This window comes from Apodemus sylvaticus, chromosome 20 (genome assembly GCF_947179515.1).
Source record: "Apodemus sylvaticus chromosome 20, mApoSyl1.1, whole genome shotgun sequence".
Classification (NCBI taxonomy): domain Eukaryota; kingdom Metazoa; phylum Chordata; class Mammalia; order Rodentia; family Muridae; genus Apodemus; species Apodemus sylvaticus.
Window position 1 is genome coordinate 11,583,640 of NC_067491.1, and position 15,731 is coordinate 11,599,370.

General features: G+C 45.4%; 1 protein-coding gene across 2 annotated transcripts in view; it reads left to right on the plus strand.

The window, feature by feature from the left end:
* The window catches only part of Srgap1 (SLIT-ROBO Rho GTPase activating protein 1), a 283,518-nt gene that overhangs the window by 197,850 nt on the left and 69,937 nt on the right, over positions 1 to 15,731 (plus strand). For both annotated transcript variants that reach the window (XM_052164951.1, XM_052164952.1), the window contains exons 7-8: positions 10,385 to 10,606; positions 13,351 to 13,452. In XM_052164951.1, coding sequence (XP_052020911.1) covers positions 10,385 to 10,606; positions 13,351 to 13,452 — 324 coding nt within the window. The remainder of the gene's footprint in view (positions 1 to 10,384; positions 10,607 to 13,350; positions 13,453 to 15,731) is intronic.

The window sequence follows — 15,731 nt, forward strand, 5'->3', positions numbered from 1 at the left end:
TTTAGTCATTATAAATGTAAAGTATTAAGTATTATAACTCAACTTTTTGATATGCAAGATAATGTGAGGAAGACTATGATATCTTCGCTGTTATCTGAGTATCTTTTATGGTTGTTATTGTTGTTGCTGCTGCTGTTGTTTTGGTTGAAAGTTCATGAATGCCAAGTTCTAACAAGGAGTAGACATCCCTGGCGGCAGGCACACTCTAAACTTGCGTGCACACACGTAACAAGTTCAAATTTTACAAGTGATCACCTCAACTCTTACCAATGCGGCCACACAAAAGGAACTTCATTTCTGCTTGCGACTTTAGCTTTCTACAGTATGCATGTCTGTACTTGTCCAGGGAAAAGTCATGATTGGGAAAAATAACATAGACAACTTCAGAGACCATGGCAATACTCTTCTTAGATGTATTCATTTTATGTGTATGACTGTTTTGCCTGCATGTATGTATGTATGTGCACCACGTACATGCCTGGTGCCCATGAAGGTCAGAAGAGTGTGCTGGATGCCCCAAAGCTGGAGTATGTCAGGATGGTTGTGAACCACCACATAGGTGGGAGGAATTGAACCCAGGTCCTCGGCACGGCAAGAGCAAGTGCTCTTAATGCATGTGTACATGTGTGTGCTTATGATGTGTGTATATACATGAGTATCTGAGTTTGCGTGTGCTGTGGTACACGTGTGTGGAAGTTGGAGAATGACCTTGGGTTTCATCCTTACATTCTGTGTTGTTTGAAACAGCTGTCTTTTGTTTTCCACTGTATTTGCCAGGCTGCCTGGCCCAGGAGCCTCCCTTCCCAGGGCTCTCCGCCTTAGCTTTCATAGCACCGCAGAAGCACCGTGATTAGAGGTATCCTCCCCACCACATCAACATCGTGTGGGTTCTAGGGATTGAAGCTCAGGGCTCACGCCTGTGCCGCAAACACTTTGCTCCCTGAGCCTTCTCAGCTAAGAATGTAGGTTGGCTGGCCCAGAACTCGCTGTGTAGACCAACTTGACTTTGAGCTAAAAGGGATCCGCCTGCCTCTGACTCTGCCTCCAGAGTGCTGGGACTAAACGCCTGTGTTGGCGTGCAGACCTAAGCACACAAGTCTGGACAGTAGGATTCCTTAACCTAATAATCAAACTCCCCAATCTGCAAATTCAGAATTCTTAAAAATAACTGGGAGTAAGACCTCATCCTTGCCATATTTCCATACAAATCCTCACTTGTAAGATGCAGTCAGAGAAACTATGTCCTCAACGATAAAATGCTATTGGTCCCATGTCATCAAACACCTACCCGGTAATACTCATCTGTTACTCTTTCAAAAGTAACCAATCTCTGTTTTCCAGTTTCTCCTGAGAAGAGACGTGACTCCCTTGGGAGCTTGAAGGCTAAGTCTTTCTCATGTAATACTTCCAGGAGATAACGCCCTACTCTGGTCAGTTTTCTCCACACAGATATCTCTCGTGCACTGATTTATTGGCTGTATATGTGGCTTTCCTGGCCACTTATACAGAATGAGACTGAAATTAGATTGCAGTGCACAGCCCTCACCACCTCTGGGCCATCACCTCTGAATAACCAGTTATGCTAAAGCTTTTAACCTCATCTTTTTGTCTCTTGGGACATACATGTCATTAAAGAGCAACTTATTCAGAGTTCAGCTTCCTTAATTAATCAGGACCACACCCCACCATACATGGTGGCATCAAGAGTTAGCTGTGAAAACCTGCCAAGAAAAGTGGTACCTTATTCCCCCCATTAGACCTGAACTCTTACTAGAAAGATTACAGAGACTGTGCTCAGTGGGTTAGCATGTCCTAGTGATCGTGAAGACTCAGATAGGCATGGTTTTAATCCGTTGTGATTTTTGAAGGTTGTTTAAAAACTGAAACAAGTTAGGTGACTGAAAGAAGCGGCATTTAAAGTTTCTTCCAATGGGGATGCCACGGACTTTTGCTTCAAGGAAGTCCCTAGGGACTGGTTGTTGTTGTTGTTGTTGTTGTCTCCAGTGTATTCCTCTGGACCTCTGAATGCCAAAAAGCCTCCAAAGTGAGACCCCAGACCTCTGTCATTTGCTTCTTCACTTGGTCCTATCTAGTTGATGACCTTTAGATTCCTGTCATCGGCCCTGATCCTCTTCCCAGGCTTCAGATCAGTTTTTCCTGCCAGTGGTCATACATGTGTGTAAGCATTCTGAACACGTCTAACTCCCTAAGCACCTTTAATGCCTATTTTTTCCTGACCTTCGCCACCCTCTATATAGATGACTTTCTTAGTAATTTTCCATGCTGTAAGCAATGTTACCACTTTCCTCCCAAATTGCCCGATCTCTTCCTCTTAAAGATTCCAAACCCTCCGTCCCACTTCTTATGACAACCTTCTTATGAAATCTCCTGGGCTTTCTCCTCACCACCTGCCTATGTTGCTTCCTTCCATCCATCCATCCATCCATTCCATGAAATGTAACCCCCACCCACCCACCACCCACCTCCCCCACCCACTCCCCATCCCCCATCCCCCCACCCCTGCAACCTACGCTCATGTCTTCCAAAGTGCTATTCTCTTCCCAGACTGTCAGAGTACTAAAAGTCAGTACTCAGACACATTTGAAATTCTCCAAAGGCCTCCTGTATCCTCAGTATAAGAGCTGAATATTTTGTAACTCTCCATTATGAATAGGTCCTCACCTGCTTCCCACTTCTGTCTACACATTACCTTAGCTTGAGATGCTTCGGTGTGCTGAGTAGTCTGTCCCGCAGAACCACAATGCATTTCCTTGCTTGGGACCTGTGTACTTTGTTGAAGAACTTTACGAGATTCAGCCCTTCCTCGTGTGCACATTATACACCCACTGCTCTAAATAAAAGGCCAGCAGCCTTCCTTCCAGATGCCTGCCACTCCTCTGACCCTTTATTTTTTCTATAACATTTACCGTATGGCCTGTATTTGAGCGCTCTCTCTCTCTCTCTCTCTCTCTCTCTCTCTCTCTCTCTCTCTCTCTCTCTCCCCTCTTGATTTTATTTGCATTAGTTACAGAGATTCTTTTTCCTTGAGAGAATGTGTCTGGTGGGTGAGAGACACTTCAGATAACAGGTGATTATCAAGTTGTTCATTAGTCCAGACCTATCAGTAGTCAGTATCAGTCCTGTTTCCTACTTTGTATCTATTCCTGTTACCGAGATGTGTCATTGTGATATTCCCATTGCTCAGGGGGAAACTGGAAACTTTGTTTCTCCTAAGTGCTTGGCTACAGTTGATAGAGGAGCACCAAGAATTGAATCGCCGGCTTTCTGTCAATGCTCAGAAACCCCACAGGAAAACGGTGTAGAAAATGTGCTTGTGAAAATTAAGGTACCTGGCTTGATCCCGAGGGATGCTTATTTCTCACAAAACGTGTCTATGATTTCTGGGTTAAAGTAATAAATGGCGAGAAGGAAATGTGGAGGAGGGGAGACCGCTATTCTGAAGCAGTGGCTCCTTCACTCGACTGCTAATCTGGGAGCTATGGACTCACCTCCTTCTGGTGCCTTGAAAGCCACTCGTGCACACACGAAAGCTGCTTTTTTTAGAATCCTGCTGCCCTTGGCTTGTCCTGTTTTTCAAAAAGACTCAAAATAAGGTGTGGGAAAATTCTTCATCCGATATCCATGGCAAAGATATGAGTGGTAACACCCTGAGGTAAGCATCTTTCTCCTGGGGAGCCTGTGCCCCTCTTGGGTGTGGAATACTGTTTCTCCCCTATTTGCCCAGCTCGGGGCTCATGCCTGGTCTATAGGGAATCATATAGAAACTTAGCTGCGCTTGGTTACAAATGAAATCCAGAGGTAGGAATCGGAAGAAAAGACCACTCAGATCTCTCAGGTCAATGCCAGAGTACATAGGTGAAGGCAGAGACTTCTGCAGGAAATAAGGACCACCACTCCCCCCAACCCCATCCCCCACCCCCCATCTCCGCTCAGTTCCCATAGCTCCTGGGGTCATAGGGTGCTTGATGCTCTCCTCTTGTGCTTCAAGGACTGCCCTGCAAAGGTCCTTGGCTAGGACTTGGGGAATCAGCAGCAGCAGACTTCTGTCTATTACGGCCTCCTGGTGTCATGGAACCTGTGCTAATGGAAGGCAGAGACGTAGGGAAAGTAAGAGGCCTTCCGGGGAGCTGGGGTCTACTTTATACCACGTTGTAAGCTTCAACTGGTAGGCAGTTGTACTGGCTGGTTCTGTGTGTCAACTTGACACAGGCAGGAGTTATCACAGAGAAAGGAGCTTCAGTTGGGGAAGTGCCTCCATGAGATCCAGCTGTGGGGCATTTTCTCAATTAGTGATCAAGTGGGGAGGGCCCCTTGTGGGTGGTGCCATCCCTGGGCTGGTGCTCTTGGGTTCTATAAGAGAGCAGGCTGAGCAAGCCAGGGGAAGCAAGTCAGTAAGAAATATCCCTCCATGGCCTCTGCATCAGCTCCTGTTTCCTGACCTGCTTGAGTTCCAGTCCTGACATCCTTTAGTGATGAACAGCAATGTGGAAGTGTAAGCTGAATAAACCCTTTCCTCCCCAACTTGCTTCTTGGTCATGATGTTTGTGCAGGAATAGAAACCCTGACTAAGACAGCGGTGCTTGGGACAAAACGAAATGATTGTGTTTGTCATTGTCCTTGATGCTTCATTTCGTCTTCACTTGGGTACTGCTTGCAACCCTTCAGGCTGAGGTTAGCCTGCCGTGCTTAGACTAACAACTTAGTATACTGTATTTTGGCAGTGCTTAGGATTTTTAAAAATCTGAAGGTTTTTTTGGTTTTTGGTTTTTTTTAATGCATGCTTTTGATTCCAACAGCCCTTCCACCCCCACCCCCCTTTTTGGTCCATGATGTTGCACATTCATCTAGAGTTCTTCGTCCGCCAGAATAACAGAGCTTTGTTTGAATGAAGTAGTTGACTGGTTTCCTATGTATTTTTCAACGTTAAATGTGCCTGGGCTATAACTCAGCCCTCTGTGCAGAAGCTGGCCCTGTATGTCTCATTAATAATTCATAAGCTCCTTAGAATTACTTGAGACCTTTTTAGCCAAGTATCTTGAGTCCTAACATATCCAATGTCACTTCAGCTTCTGGTTTAGAAAAAAGAGACTCCTCTGTGGCAAGGCTTGCTCTCAGCAGACCTTGACGAACCTTTCTGCCCCCCCCCTCCTGCCCCACCTTTCTCGTTTATTATTTAAGTTCAGGATGCTTGAGAAACCTAGAATTTGGAAATGTTACATAACAGAAGTAAGAAGTCCGCGCCAACACTGTGGCTTTATGGACCGATGAGCACTCCACAGGCGAAGACTGCCTGTTGGAAGCCAGCACGGAAGTACGCATGCGCATGCGCACCCCCCCCCCCCCCAAGCGTAGGCGGGCAAGTCCAGAAGTACCTGCTAGAGTTACTAAGCCAGATACCTGTTCCACTGTCCCATTAGGAAGCCACTGTGAAAGCAGCTCTCACATGGACAGGATCCACTTAGCTATACTGGTAATAGAAACCCACAGGGCTTTTGTCCTTTGGTGGAATGAAGTGTTGGGGATAATGGAAACTTTGTAGCTGTTCTTCAAGATGCCAAGTTGGTTTGGTAGTTGGGGGTTAGAATTCTTTCTGCCCTCCCTCCGTTTCATCTTCCTTCCTCCTTCCCTCCCTAACCACCTTTCTCCTTCCTTCCTTCCTACCTTGGTCCCCTCCATCTTTGCTTCCATCTCTCTGTCCCTCCATCCCTCTCTCCCTCCCTCCTTCCCTCCCTCCCTCCCTCCCCTTTTCCTCCAGTCACCCCTTTCTCTTTTCAGCTCTAAGGAGCACAGGTTGTGTCACTAGTAAAAGGCCTTTCTCAGTCTCCTCTTTCTGTTTCAGCCTCTTCATTAACTCCCACCTGAATCAATACTCACACAAGGAAGCAGCAGGTCTCCTTGCTTCCATATAATCAGGTGGAAGATGCTGCCTTCATTTTGAATAGTGGACTGATTTTCAAGCACTAGTACATATTAAAGAAATAAGGCCCGATTCCTTTACAAACCGGTGTCTTTATAAAATGTTATTGAAAGATAGAATGATTTCCCCCCCCCCAATCTCTCTGATGTATGCATAACTGCAGGGAACCATTATCAATTGGGAGAAGCAAGAGGAATAAAAGAAGTCTTTGTTCATTTGAGCCTAGCATTTCCAAATTAACCAAAATGAATCATTCTCTCTGTATCTGGGTGCAGCTGATCTCGCCAGAGATGAGTAGTCGTGAGCCAGGTGCTGCACTTCACAATTGTATCGCTTGTAATTGTGACATCATAGCTGTTTGCGGATTTTTATAAATCAAATCATATTCAAATCCTCTTGTCAGTTTGGGGAAACAGCACCCCCCCCCCCAAAGGGCAGGGTCACAAGACCCTGACAATGGAGTGTTCTAGGGAAGTGTCTCCAGTGTCTAATCATTCAACTATGCATCCTATTTAAACTGCAGTTTCCAGATTAATGGGTCAGGGGTGGGGCTAAATATTCTGTATTTTTAAACAGTTTAAGTTGTTTTTTAATGTGTGATTGTGTGTATATGTGGAGCACAGGCCATAGCAAATGTGTGGAGACCAGAGAGTAGCCTGTAGAAGCCAGTTCTATCATTCCCCGATGTGGGGGTCCTGGGACTCGAGCTCAGATCACCAGGCTTGGCCTCAAGCCCCTACCCCTGCTGAGTCATATCCCAAGCCCAGGATTCTAACAAGCCCCTAGTGAAGCTATTGCTGCTGATCACATTTTGAGTGACAAGATTTCAAAGTAACTTTGCTTTTTAATAATTTGGAAATTGAAGCTGGAAGGGTTAAGTTTTCACTGCAGTCCAGGGAAAAACTCGCCTAGGGCCACCACACCACTGAGCCTCCAGATCAGCATTTGGTGTTTCTAAGTGTGTGGGGTTCCACACATCCCTTCACAAAGGCTGGTTAATGCTTCCTGGCCTGGAGGAACTGCTCTTTGTGCCACGGTTGCTTCCCGTGTGCTCTGTCTCCTACCATCCTTGTAGCAAATTAATGAACAGCTTCCATTCCATCTCCTTTAGGATGGAAGTGTTCTGCCTGCCCCAGCCCTGATGTGCCTGGTGCCTGGTGTAATCCCAGGCACCTGACCGATGACTGATTTGAATTGAATCAAGATGAATTGACTGACTTCATTAGAGCAACAGGGAGATGACCTGATTTTGTCTATTTAAAACTATGTGTTTCCTCTTTAAGAGGATCTTCTTCTTCTTCTTCTTCTTCTTCTTCTTCTTCTTCTTCTTCTTCTTCTTCTTCTTCTTCTTCTTCTTCTCCTTCTCCTTCTCCTTCTCCTTCTCCTTCTCCTTCTCCTTCTCCTTCTCCTTCTCCTTCTCCTTCTCCTTCTCCTTCTCCTTCTCCTCCTCCTCCTCCTCCTCCTCCTCCTCCTCCTCCTCCTCCTCCTCCTCCTCCTCCTCCTCCTCCTCCTTCTCCTTCTCCTCCTTCTCGTCCTCCTCCTCCTCCTCCTCCTCCTCCTCCTCCTCCTCCTCCTCCTCTTCCTCCTCCCCCTTCTCCTTCTCCTTCTCCTCCTTCTCTTCTCCTCCTCTTCCTCCTCCTCTTCTTCCTCCTCCTCTTCCTTCTCATTCTCTTCCTTCTCCTCCTCTTCCTCCTCCTCTTTCTTCTCCTTTTCCTCCTCCTCCTCTTCCTTCTCCTCTCCTTCCTCCTCCTTCTCCTCCTCCTTTTCATATATCCAAATCCAAGGTTCTGCTGTCAGTAATTGCCAGCTCATTTCCAGACTTAACCTCTTTTAAGTCATATTCACTTAGGATGCAAGAGACGAGGTAATAAAGATTCAGGGAGGGGGAAACATCAAAGCAGCTCTTTTCATAAAAATTACTTCTGGTTTTAATTATTTGTCTGTGTCTGTAGCGGTGCGAGCATGTGTTGCAGGTGCCTGTGGAGGCCAGAGGCATGGAATTCCCCTGCAGCTGGTGTTTCAGACCCTTGGGAACCACCCAGGGAGAGGCTGGCACTTGAACCCCAATCCTCCTAACTTCTGCACCATCTCTTCAGCCTCGAGTATGAAACAAATTCTGTCTATAATAATAGGACTTTAGCAACCATTTCCTCTTGAAGGATTTTATGCTGGGAGCTAAAGGGAAGGCATTTCTGTATGTTTTGACAGACTCAAGCCTGTTCCCTTCTACAAATCCGAATTAGTCTTGAGTCGTCAATAAAATATGCAAATCTGCAATCTCACTTAGCATATTTGTCTCCTAGCAGGGTTTGAATAAATTGCTGTATCAGTCACAGCGTTGAGTGAATGAACTTGAATGCTATTCTTCATTGTCTCCTTCCTCTGTTGTATTCTGCCGTTACATATTTGATAGCTTTATTATGTATAATTCACATACCATTCCGCTCACGCACTAAAAGTCTACAGTTGGCATTTAGTACATCCAGAGAACCATGTGCCCATCACTACAGCCAATTTTAGAACATTTTTATTATCCCTAAAAGAAATTCTGCACCCCTCAGCAATTACCCTTCCAATTCTTCCACACACACCCCACCCCCCAGCACGAGACAACCACTAATGCATCTTCTGTCTCTGGATGTGTCTGTTCTTTACTTTAGATAGATGGATTCATACAACACGTAGGCTTATTTGTGACTGACTTCTTCTACATAGCATATTTCTAAGGTTCATGTGCATTGCAACATGTATTTATATTTTGTTCCTTTCTGTGGATGAATACTATTCTAATGTATAGTTGTATGACAATCTGCCTATGTATTCAATGACTGGTAGATATTTCTTTCACATTGTTGCTGTGAATAGAGCTGCTATAACTATTCTTATTTTCATTCTTCCTATATACATACCTAGGAAATTTTTTTTCTAAGCCTGTGAGCATGTATGTGTATATGTATGTATGCATGTGTGTACATATGCATGTGTGTGCATGTGTGTACATATGCATGTGTATACATATGCATGTGTGTGCATATGCATGTGTGTGCATGTGTGTATGCATATGTGTAGATGCATATGCATGTGTGTGCATGTGTGTGCATATGCATGTGTATGTGCATGTATGTGTACATATGCATGTGCGTGCATGTGTGTGCATGTGCGTGCATATGCATGTGTATGTGCATGTGTGCATATGCGTGTTTGTGTTCATGTGTGTATGTGTATGCATCCGTGTGTGCATGTGTGTGTATGTGCATGTGTGCATATGCATGTTTGTGTTCATGTGTGTATGTGTATGCATCAGTGTGTGCATGTGTGTACATGTGCATGTGTGTATATATGCATGTGTGTATATATGCATGTGTGTGCATACATGTGTGTGTGTGTGTGTGTGTAGTCTGTATGCATTTAGACCCAACCGAACCATCACCTATCACCCTCCACCCAATTCTTTTGAGCCAGGGCCTCTACTGAACCCAGAGCTGGCTGTTCTTAGCACATGTCCAGTCTCCACACCCCCACTGTATGAAGGTTGCAGGTGTGCATGGCCACATTCTGGTTTTCACATGTAGTGGGGTGTAGACTCAGGTCCCTCCTGCTTGTACTCTGAAGTGCTGTTACCCACCGAGCTACTGCCCCAGCCCAGAGTCTTAGAATAACATCATGTTTCACAACTGTTTACGAAGTGACTATTCCACTTTATACTCCTGCCAACAGCATGTGAGGGTTCCAGTTTGTCCACATTCCTCCTAGCGCTTGCTGTCAGTGAGTGAGAGCCGGTTTCTCATTGTCTTTTTTGTTAAGATTCATTTATTTTTATTTCATGTGTATGAATGTTTTTACTCTGTGTCTGAGAACCATGTTATGCAGTACCCACAGAGGCCAGAAGAGGGCATCAGATCCCCCCCAACTGGCGTTAACAGATGGTTGGGAGCCAACATATAGGTGCTCTAAACCAAACCTATATATCCTTTGCAAAAGCAACAAGTGCTTATAACTGCAGAGTCACCTGTAGCCCATTCTTGTTATCTTTTTGCTCTGTGTTTCCCTGATAACCAAGGATCTCCAGCATGTTTTGATAACAACGCCCCCAACCACGTCTTTGTCCTCAGAAGCTCCTCTCTTCTAACCAAGCAATTTGAATTATTGAGTTTCAGTTCTTTACATATTCTAGACTCAAGTCTCTTTACAAACACTTTTCTCATTCTGGTTGTCCTTTCAGCTTTTTTAGTAATGTTTTGTGAATCATTGAAAATCATCAGTTTGGATGGAACCCAGTTTAACATCTCTTGGTGCTTCCTCAGGTGCTTCTGGTGTCACGTGCAGGACGCCCGTGTCTAATCCGACGCGTGATCTTCTTTGGAGTCTTGCACTCATAGGTCACAGGCCTAAGCCTTTAACCAGTGTTGAACTAACAGAGCTGTGTTCTTCTTGTGCATTCTCAAGTGCTGTGATCTTGGCTACCATGCAAGTCTGAACAGAGCCCTCAGAACGTACCTCTCGGCAGAGTACAACCTTGAAACCTCCAGACACGAAGGCTTAGACATCATTGAAAACGCGGTGGACAATTTGGAGCCCAGGAATGACAAGCAGAGGTTCATGGAGATGTACCCCGCGGCGTTCTGCCCACCAATGAAATTCGAGTTTCAGTCTCACATGGGTGATGAGGTCAGTAACTGAGTTTTCTTTTTCAGTGAGTCGGTTGTCTTTTCAGATGTCATTTAGTATGTATAATAGAATACATTTTTTGAGACAGAGCCTCTTGTAGGCCATAATGACCTTAGGCTCACTCTATAGCTTTGGCTGCCCTTGAACTCCTGATCCTCCTGTCCTCCAGCTGCTGAGATTATTCTGTAAACTACCATATTCTTAAGAGTGCCTTGCACTCTTTCTTAAGAGCTAGTGTTAAGTGTGTGTGAACATGTATGTACATGTGTGTGCATGTATGTAAACATATGCATATGTGTGTACATGTGTGTGCATGTATGCACACATGTGTGCATGTATATATATGTGTGTGCATGGGTATCCTGAAGGCAATGCCCACAGAGGTGAAAGGAAGGCATCAGGTCCCCTAGAGCTAAAGTTACAGGTGATTATGAGCTTCCGGATATGGGTGCCGGGAACGGAACTCAGTTCTCTGCTACAGTAGTATACTCCTAATCCCTGAGCCATCTCTACAGCCCTGCCATATATTCTTTATATGAATTTAAGTTTTTATCCTGTTTTACAAAAGGGAAAAAAAGAAAGAAAATAAAATTATTTTAACTGATCATGAATTATACTGACATAGGTTATCTATGATCAGAGGAAACCAGAGCAAAAATGAATAGAACATGTTACCGATGATAGATAGATAGATAGATAGATAGACAGACAGATGATAGATAAATAGATAGATAGATAGACAGATGATACATAGATAATAGATAGGTTGTGAGCCACTGTGTGGTTGCCGGGAATTGAACTCAGGACCTGGAAGAGCAGTCAGTGCTCTTAACTGCTGAGCCATCTCTCCAGCCCACCTACCGTGTTCCTAATCAGCTTTACTAGTATTATTATTATTATTATTATTATTATCATTATTATTATTTAGTAGATTACTTGATGAGAAATGATGAGTCCGGATCAAGCACCCTTAATCCCAAAATACGAAAGAGATGGCTCAGAAGTTTCAGGTTTTAAAATATTTTTGAATTTGAGATTATCAGATTATGGACACTTACCTGGTAAAGACCCTGTAATTATCCCCCGAATGCACAAGCCCCCAAATCTGGAGCATTTCAGGTAGGTGCAGTTCTTACACAGACATGAGATTTTTGTTTGTCTTTGAGACAGTATCTCGCTATACAGCCCAGGCTAACCTTGAACTCCCGCCCCAGCCTCCCAAGTGCCGAAATTACAGATATATGCCAACACACGGCCAGAATAACATAATGTCAACAAGCTCAATCGTCATCCTGCCCTCCACCATCTCTCCAAATCAAGTAGTCACTGTTTTGTTCCCCATTGTGGATGATACACTCTGGACAGTAAAAGTCACAGGCTGGCCTTCAGGCAGATGTTAATAGTTTGTTACTGTTACATTAATGAAGCGTTCAGATTCCCTTTTTTACCACCTTCTCTGCTAGAGAGCAGTCACCTCTGTTTGGACTTTGGACGTGCCATGGGAAGGAGTGTTCTATGGGAAGTAGGATAAAAAGGAAGCGCTTGTTTCCTGTGCAGTTTTAATGATACCTTCATTTTGACCAAATCTATCATTGAAGTCTTGGCCAGTATTTCTTCTTCCAACCACTGAGATAATCTGCCTCATGACGTCTGTGGCAAATCGTGGGATTTAGCTGGTACCGGCTGGGAGCCGTGGTTGAACGATGCTTGAGCTTTTTTGACTGCTCTGTATCTTAAACATGGTCTCAGTTCATGCTCTCAGCCCCGTGACCAGGAAGTCAAACAGCTTGGGTAGGAGGCACAGCTGAGACTGAGACACAACTGCCTGGCCGCAGAGCCCTGAAGCCTTTTCCTTATGCCTGTACAATCCACCTGGATCATCCTTTGCCCCTTGCCCTCTGCCCTCTAACCCTTGCCCTCTGCCCTCTGACCCTTGCCCTCTGCCCTCTGACCCTTGCCCTCTGCACAGTGGTCATCAGGATTCCAAAAGTAAGGTGTTCACATCAGCTCTCAGTCTCAGGCCTCGCTGCCCTCAGAGCAGAGCTTCCTGCAGCTGCTGCCTTCCCCCAAGAGCGCCAGGCCATAGCCGCAGTCTCTGCTGCTGCCGTTGCCCAAGTCTGTTTAAAAGCCAAGCTTCAAGGTAGCTGTTGAAAGTAAAGGCATAGCCAGGCCCGGAGACATATGTCTGCCCAGCACTCAGGAAGCAGAAATGGGAAGTGTTTGAGTTTAAAGTCAGCCTGGGCTACATAATAAGATCTGGTCTCAAAAAAAAAACTAACCAAAAAGAATAGTTATAACTGGAACAGTGGGAATCAAGAGAGTTGACTTGACTCCCACATGTCATGCCTGGGCTTAAGTATGAGACCAGGGCTTGGTAGGCAATGATTTCCAGAACCCATTTAAAAAGACAGGCCTGGCAGACTTGTTAGCCCCATGGTTAAGGGTGGAAACGGGGTGGTTGGACAAAGAACGGCAGGTTCAGGGTCGTGCCCGCCCGCCAGCCAGCCAGCCAGCAATTCTAGCCGACACAATAAGCTCTGGGTTCAGTGAGAGACCATCTCAAAGCAATCTGGAAAGCAATAGACACCCCAAGTTGACTACCGCACCCTGCGTGCACACAACCAGGAGGACACACGCAAACATAGATAGACATATGTTCACACCCAAAACCAATTAATAAGACTTGTGCGTCTGAGGCTGGCCGGTGGTGCCTGTCCTAACTGCACTGTCTCCTTCTGTGTTAGGTGTGTCAGGTCAGCGCCCAGCAGCCTGTCCAGGCAGAGCTCATGCTAAGGAACCAACAACTGCAGTCCCGACTGGCCACACTCAAGATCGAGAGCGAGGAGGTACGTATGGTCCCCGGGAGGAGGGGAGCTGGTCGCTAGGAGGAGGGGAGTGTGGACCCCAGGAGGACGGGAGCGTACTCACAGGCAGGGATCTGAACTTACACCTAAGCTAGAAGACGTTCTCACATGGACTCAATGCCATCATCGTTCTGAAAACAGTCTCCTCACCACATCCTTCCCTTGAATCATGGTTCCTACAAGACTCTTCATAGAGGATAGATGTGAGCCTGCGGCAGGCCTCTCTGACTGGGTACTCTACCAGAGCTGACTGCGTGTCCATGAAAACACAGTTTGTCTTCTTAAACTATAGTTCATATTAATAATAGCTCCCCAGGTTTTTAGTGCAATTGTCTAAAAACATAGTCACATGCAGAATGCAATGTTTGCCTGAAAATTAGTCGGATTCAATTTCCTTCTAAAATTAGAAATACCACCACCACCACCACCACTACCACCGTTGTCTTTCTATGGTGTCTAAAAGTTTGATACTAAATGTGGCATTGGTTATGAAATTTGTGTAAAAACAATATCACCTTTGAAATAGTGCTTGAATTGGGAAAGAAACATGATTATTTGCTGGCATTTAAGAGGATGAACTATAAAATGTGAATTATAAATATATGTCTATATATTGAGGCTGACATATTAAAAAGTATGAGCTATAAAATATGAATTATAAGCACGTATTGAGGCTGGAAAACAATCGTTCAATTCTGACACTTGTTTCCGCCATCAACTGTCTCAGACTTGTGCTTCCCTAATATCAAAAGCAGGAAGTGCAGTTGTTTTCTGTCAGTCAAGACTCTCAAATGTAATTTACAGGAAGCCAGAATTAGTTGGTCAGTGTTTGTAGTGGCCTCTGCGTTCTTTGGTTTGTGCTACATGGTTGCAGGTAGGATTGAGGATATAGATCCATAACTCCCTGGGCCTACTGTGTGCCAACCCAGCCCCTGCCAGCATCCTTACCCAATGATGAAAGATCACCTCTTCGTTATCTGGGCTCAGGTATTCTGGACCAGCCATTACATCCAGGAAATGGCATCCTCTAACTGGCCAGACTGGGTGCCATGCTGTGACTGACAGCCTCAAAAGAAGCAGTGTCGAGACAGCGTCCAGCGTGGTGGGATGTACAATCTAAAGAGCAAGCTCAGACCAACCACGCAGGTGCTGGAGCTGGGGGTGTGACTCGGTGACAGTGGTTTTGTTTCTACCTCGATCCCCAGTCCTGCACAGTGGTGATTTAGCCTGTGATCCCAGCGCTCAGGGGCGAGGCCAGAGGATCAGAAGTTCAAGGTCATCCCGGGGCTACCTGTTGAGTTTGGGGCCAACCTGGGATACATTAGCCATGCATTTAAAAAGTGAAGGGGGGGGGGGACTGGGCAGTTGGCTGAGTGTTACCGAGTGCTCGTGGCACCATGTTGAGAAAGAAGTTCAGATCCCAGCACCCACATCAGGGCTCACAATGCCAGTAGTGCCCGCTCCAGAGTCCAGTGCATTCCTCTAGCACCAAGGGCACGTCACACGCAACTGCACATACACTCACAAATGTAAATAAATAAGTAGTTATGGTTTAAGAAATAAATAATAGAGCAGATTTTCAGAATTGACTCAAGTGCCCTGCTCTGTTTTTCGTTACACTGGGGTGTTTTATCCCACAAGAAAGTTGAACTGGGCCCAGAGAGAGGGCTGAGCTGCCGGGAGCACCCATTGCTCTTCCAGGGAATCCCAGTTCAGTTCCTGGAACCCATACTGGGTGGCTGTGGGTTCCACAGGCATACACACACACACACACACACACACACACACGTACTCACACACATATCTATACACACATACACACTCACACACACATACACATGTATTCACACACATATTTGACACATACACTCACATACATATCTATACACACATACACACTCACACTCACACACATACTCAGATACACACATGCTTAAACACACACACACACACACACACAAAGGAATTAAAGAATGCTGTGTTTCTACCCATTGTAATCTGAGCAAGGCCCACTGTTGAGTGTTGGTTTCGGTTTTGGTTTGTCTGCTCCCTTTCTTACTAGGGGAACCCAACCAGCCTTTACTCAAGATGCAGTGTGAGTTATTTCTGCATAAAACAGTGGCTCTCAACCTGTGGGTTGTGAGCCCTTTGGGGGGCGGGGTCAAAGGACTTTTTCACAGGGGTAGCCTAACACTATCAGAAATCACAGACATTTATGTTATAATTCATTATAGCAGCAAAATTCCAGTTATGACGTAGCC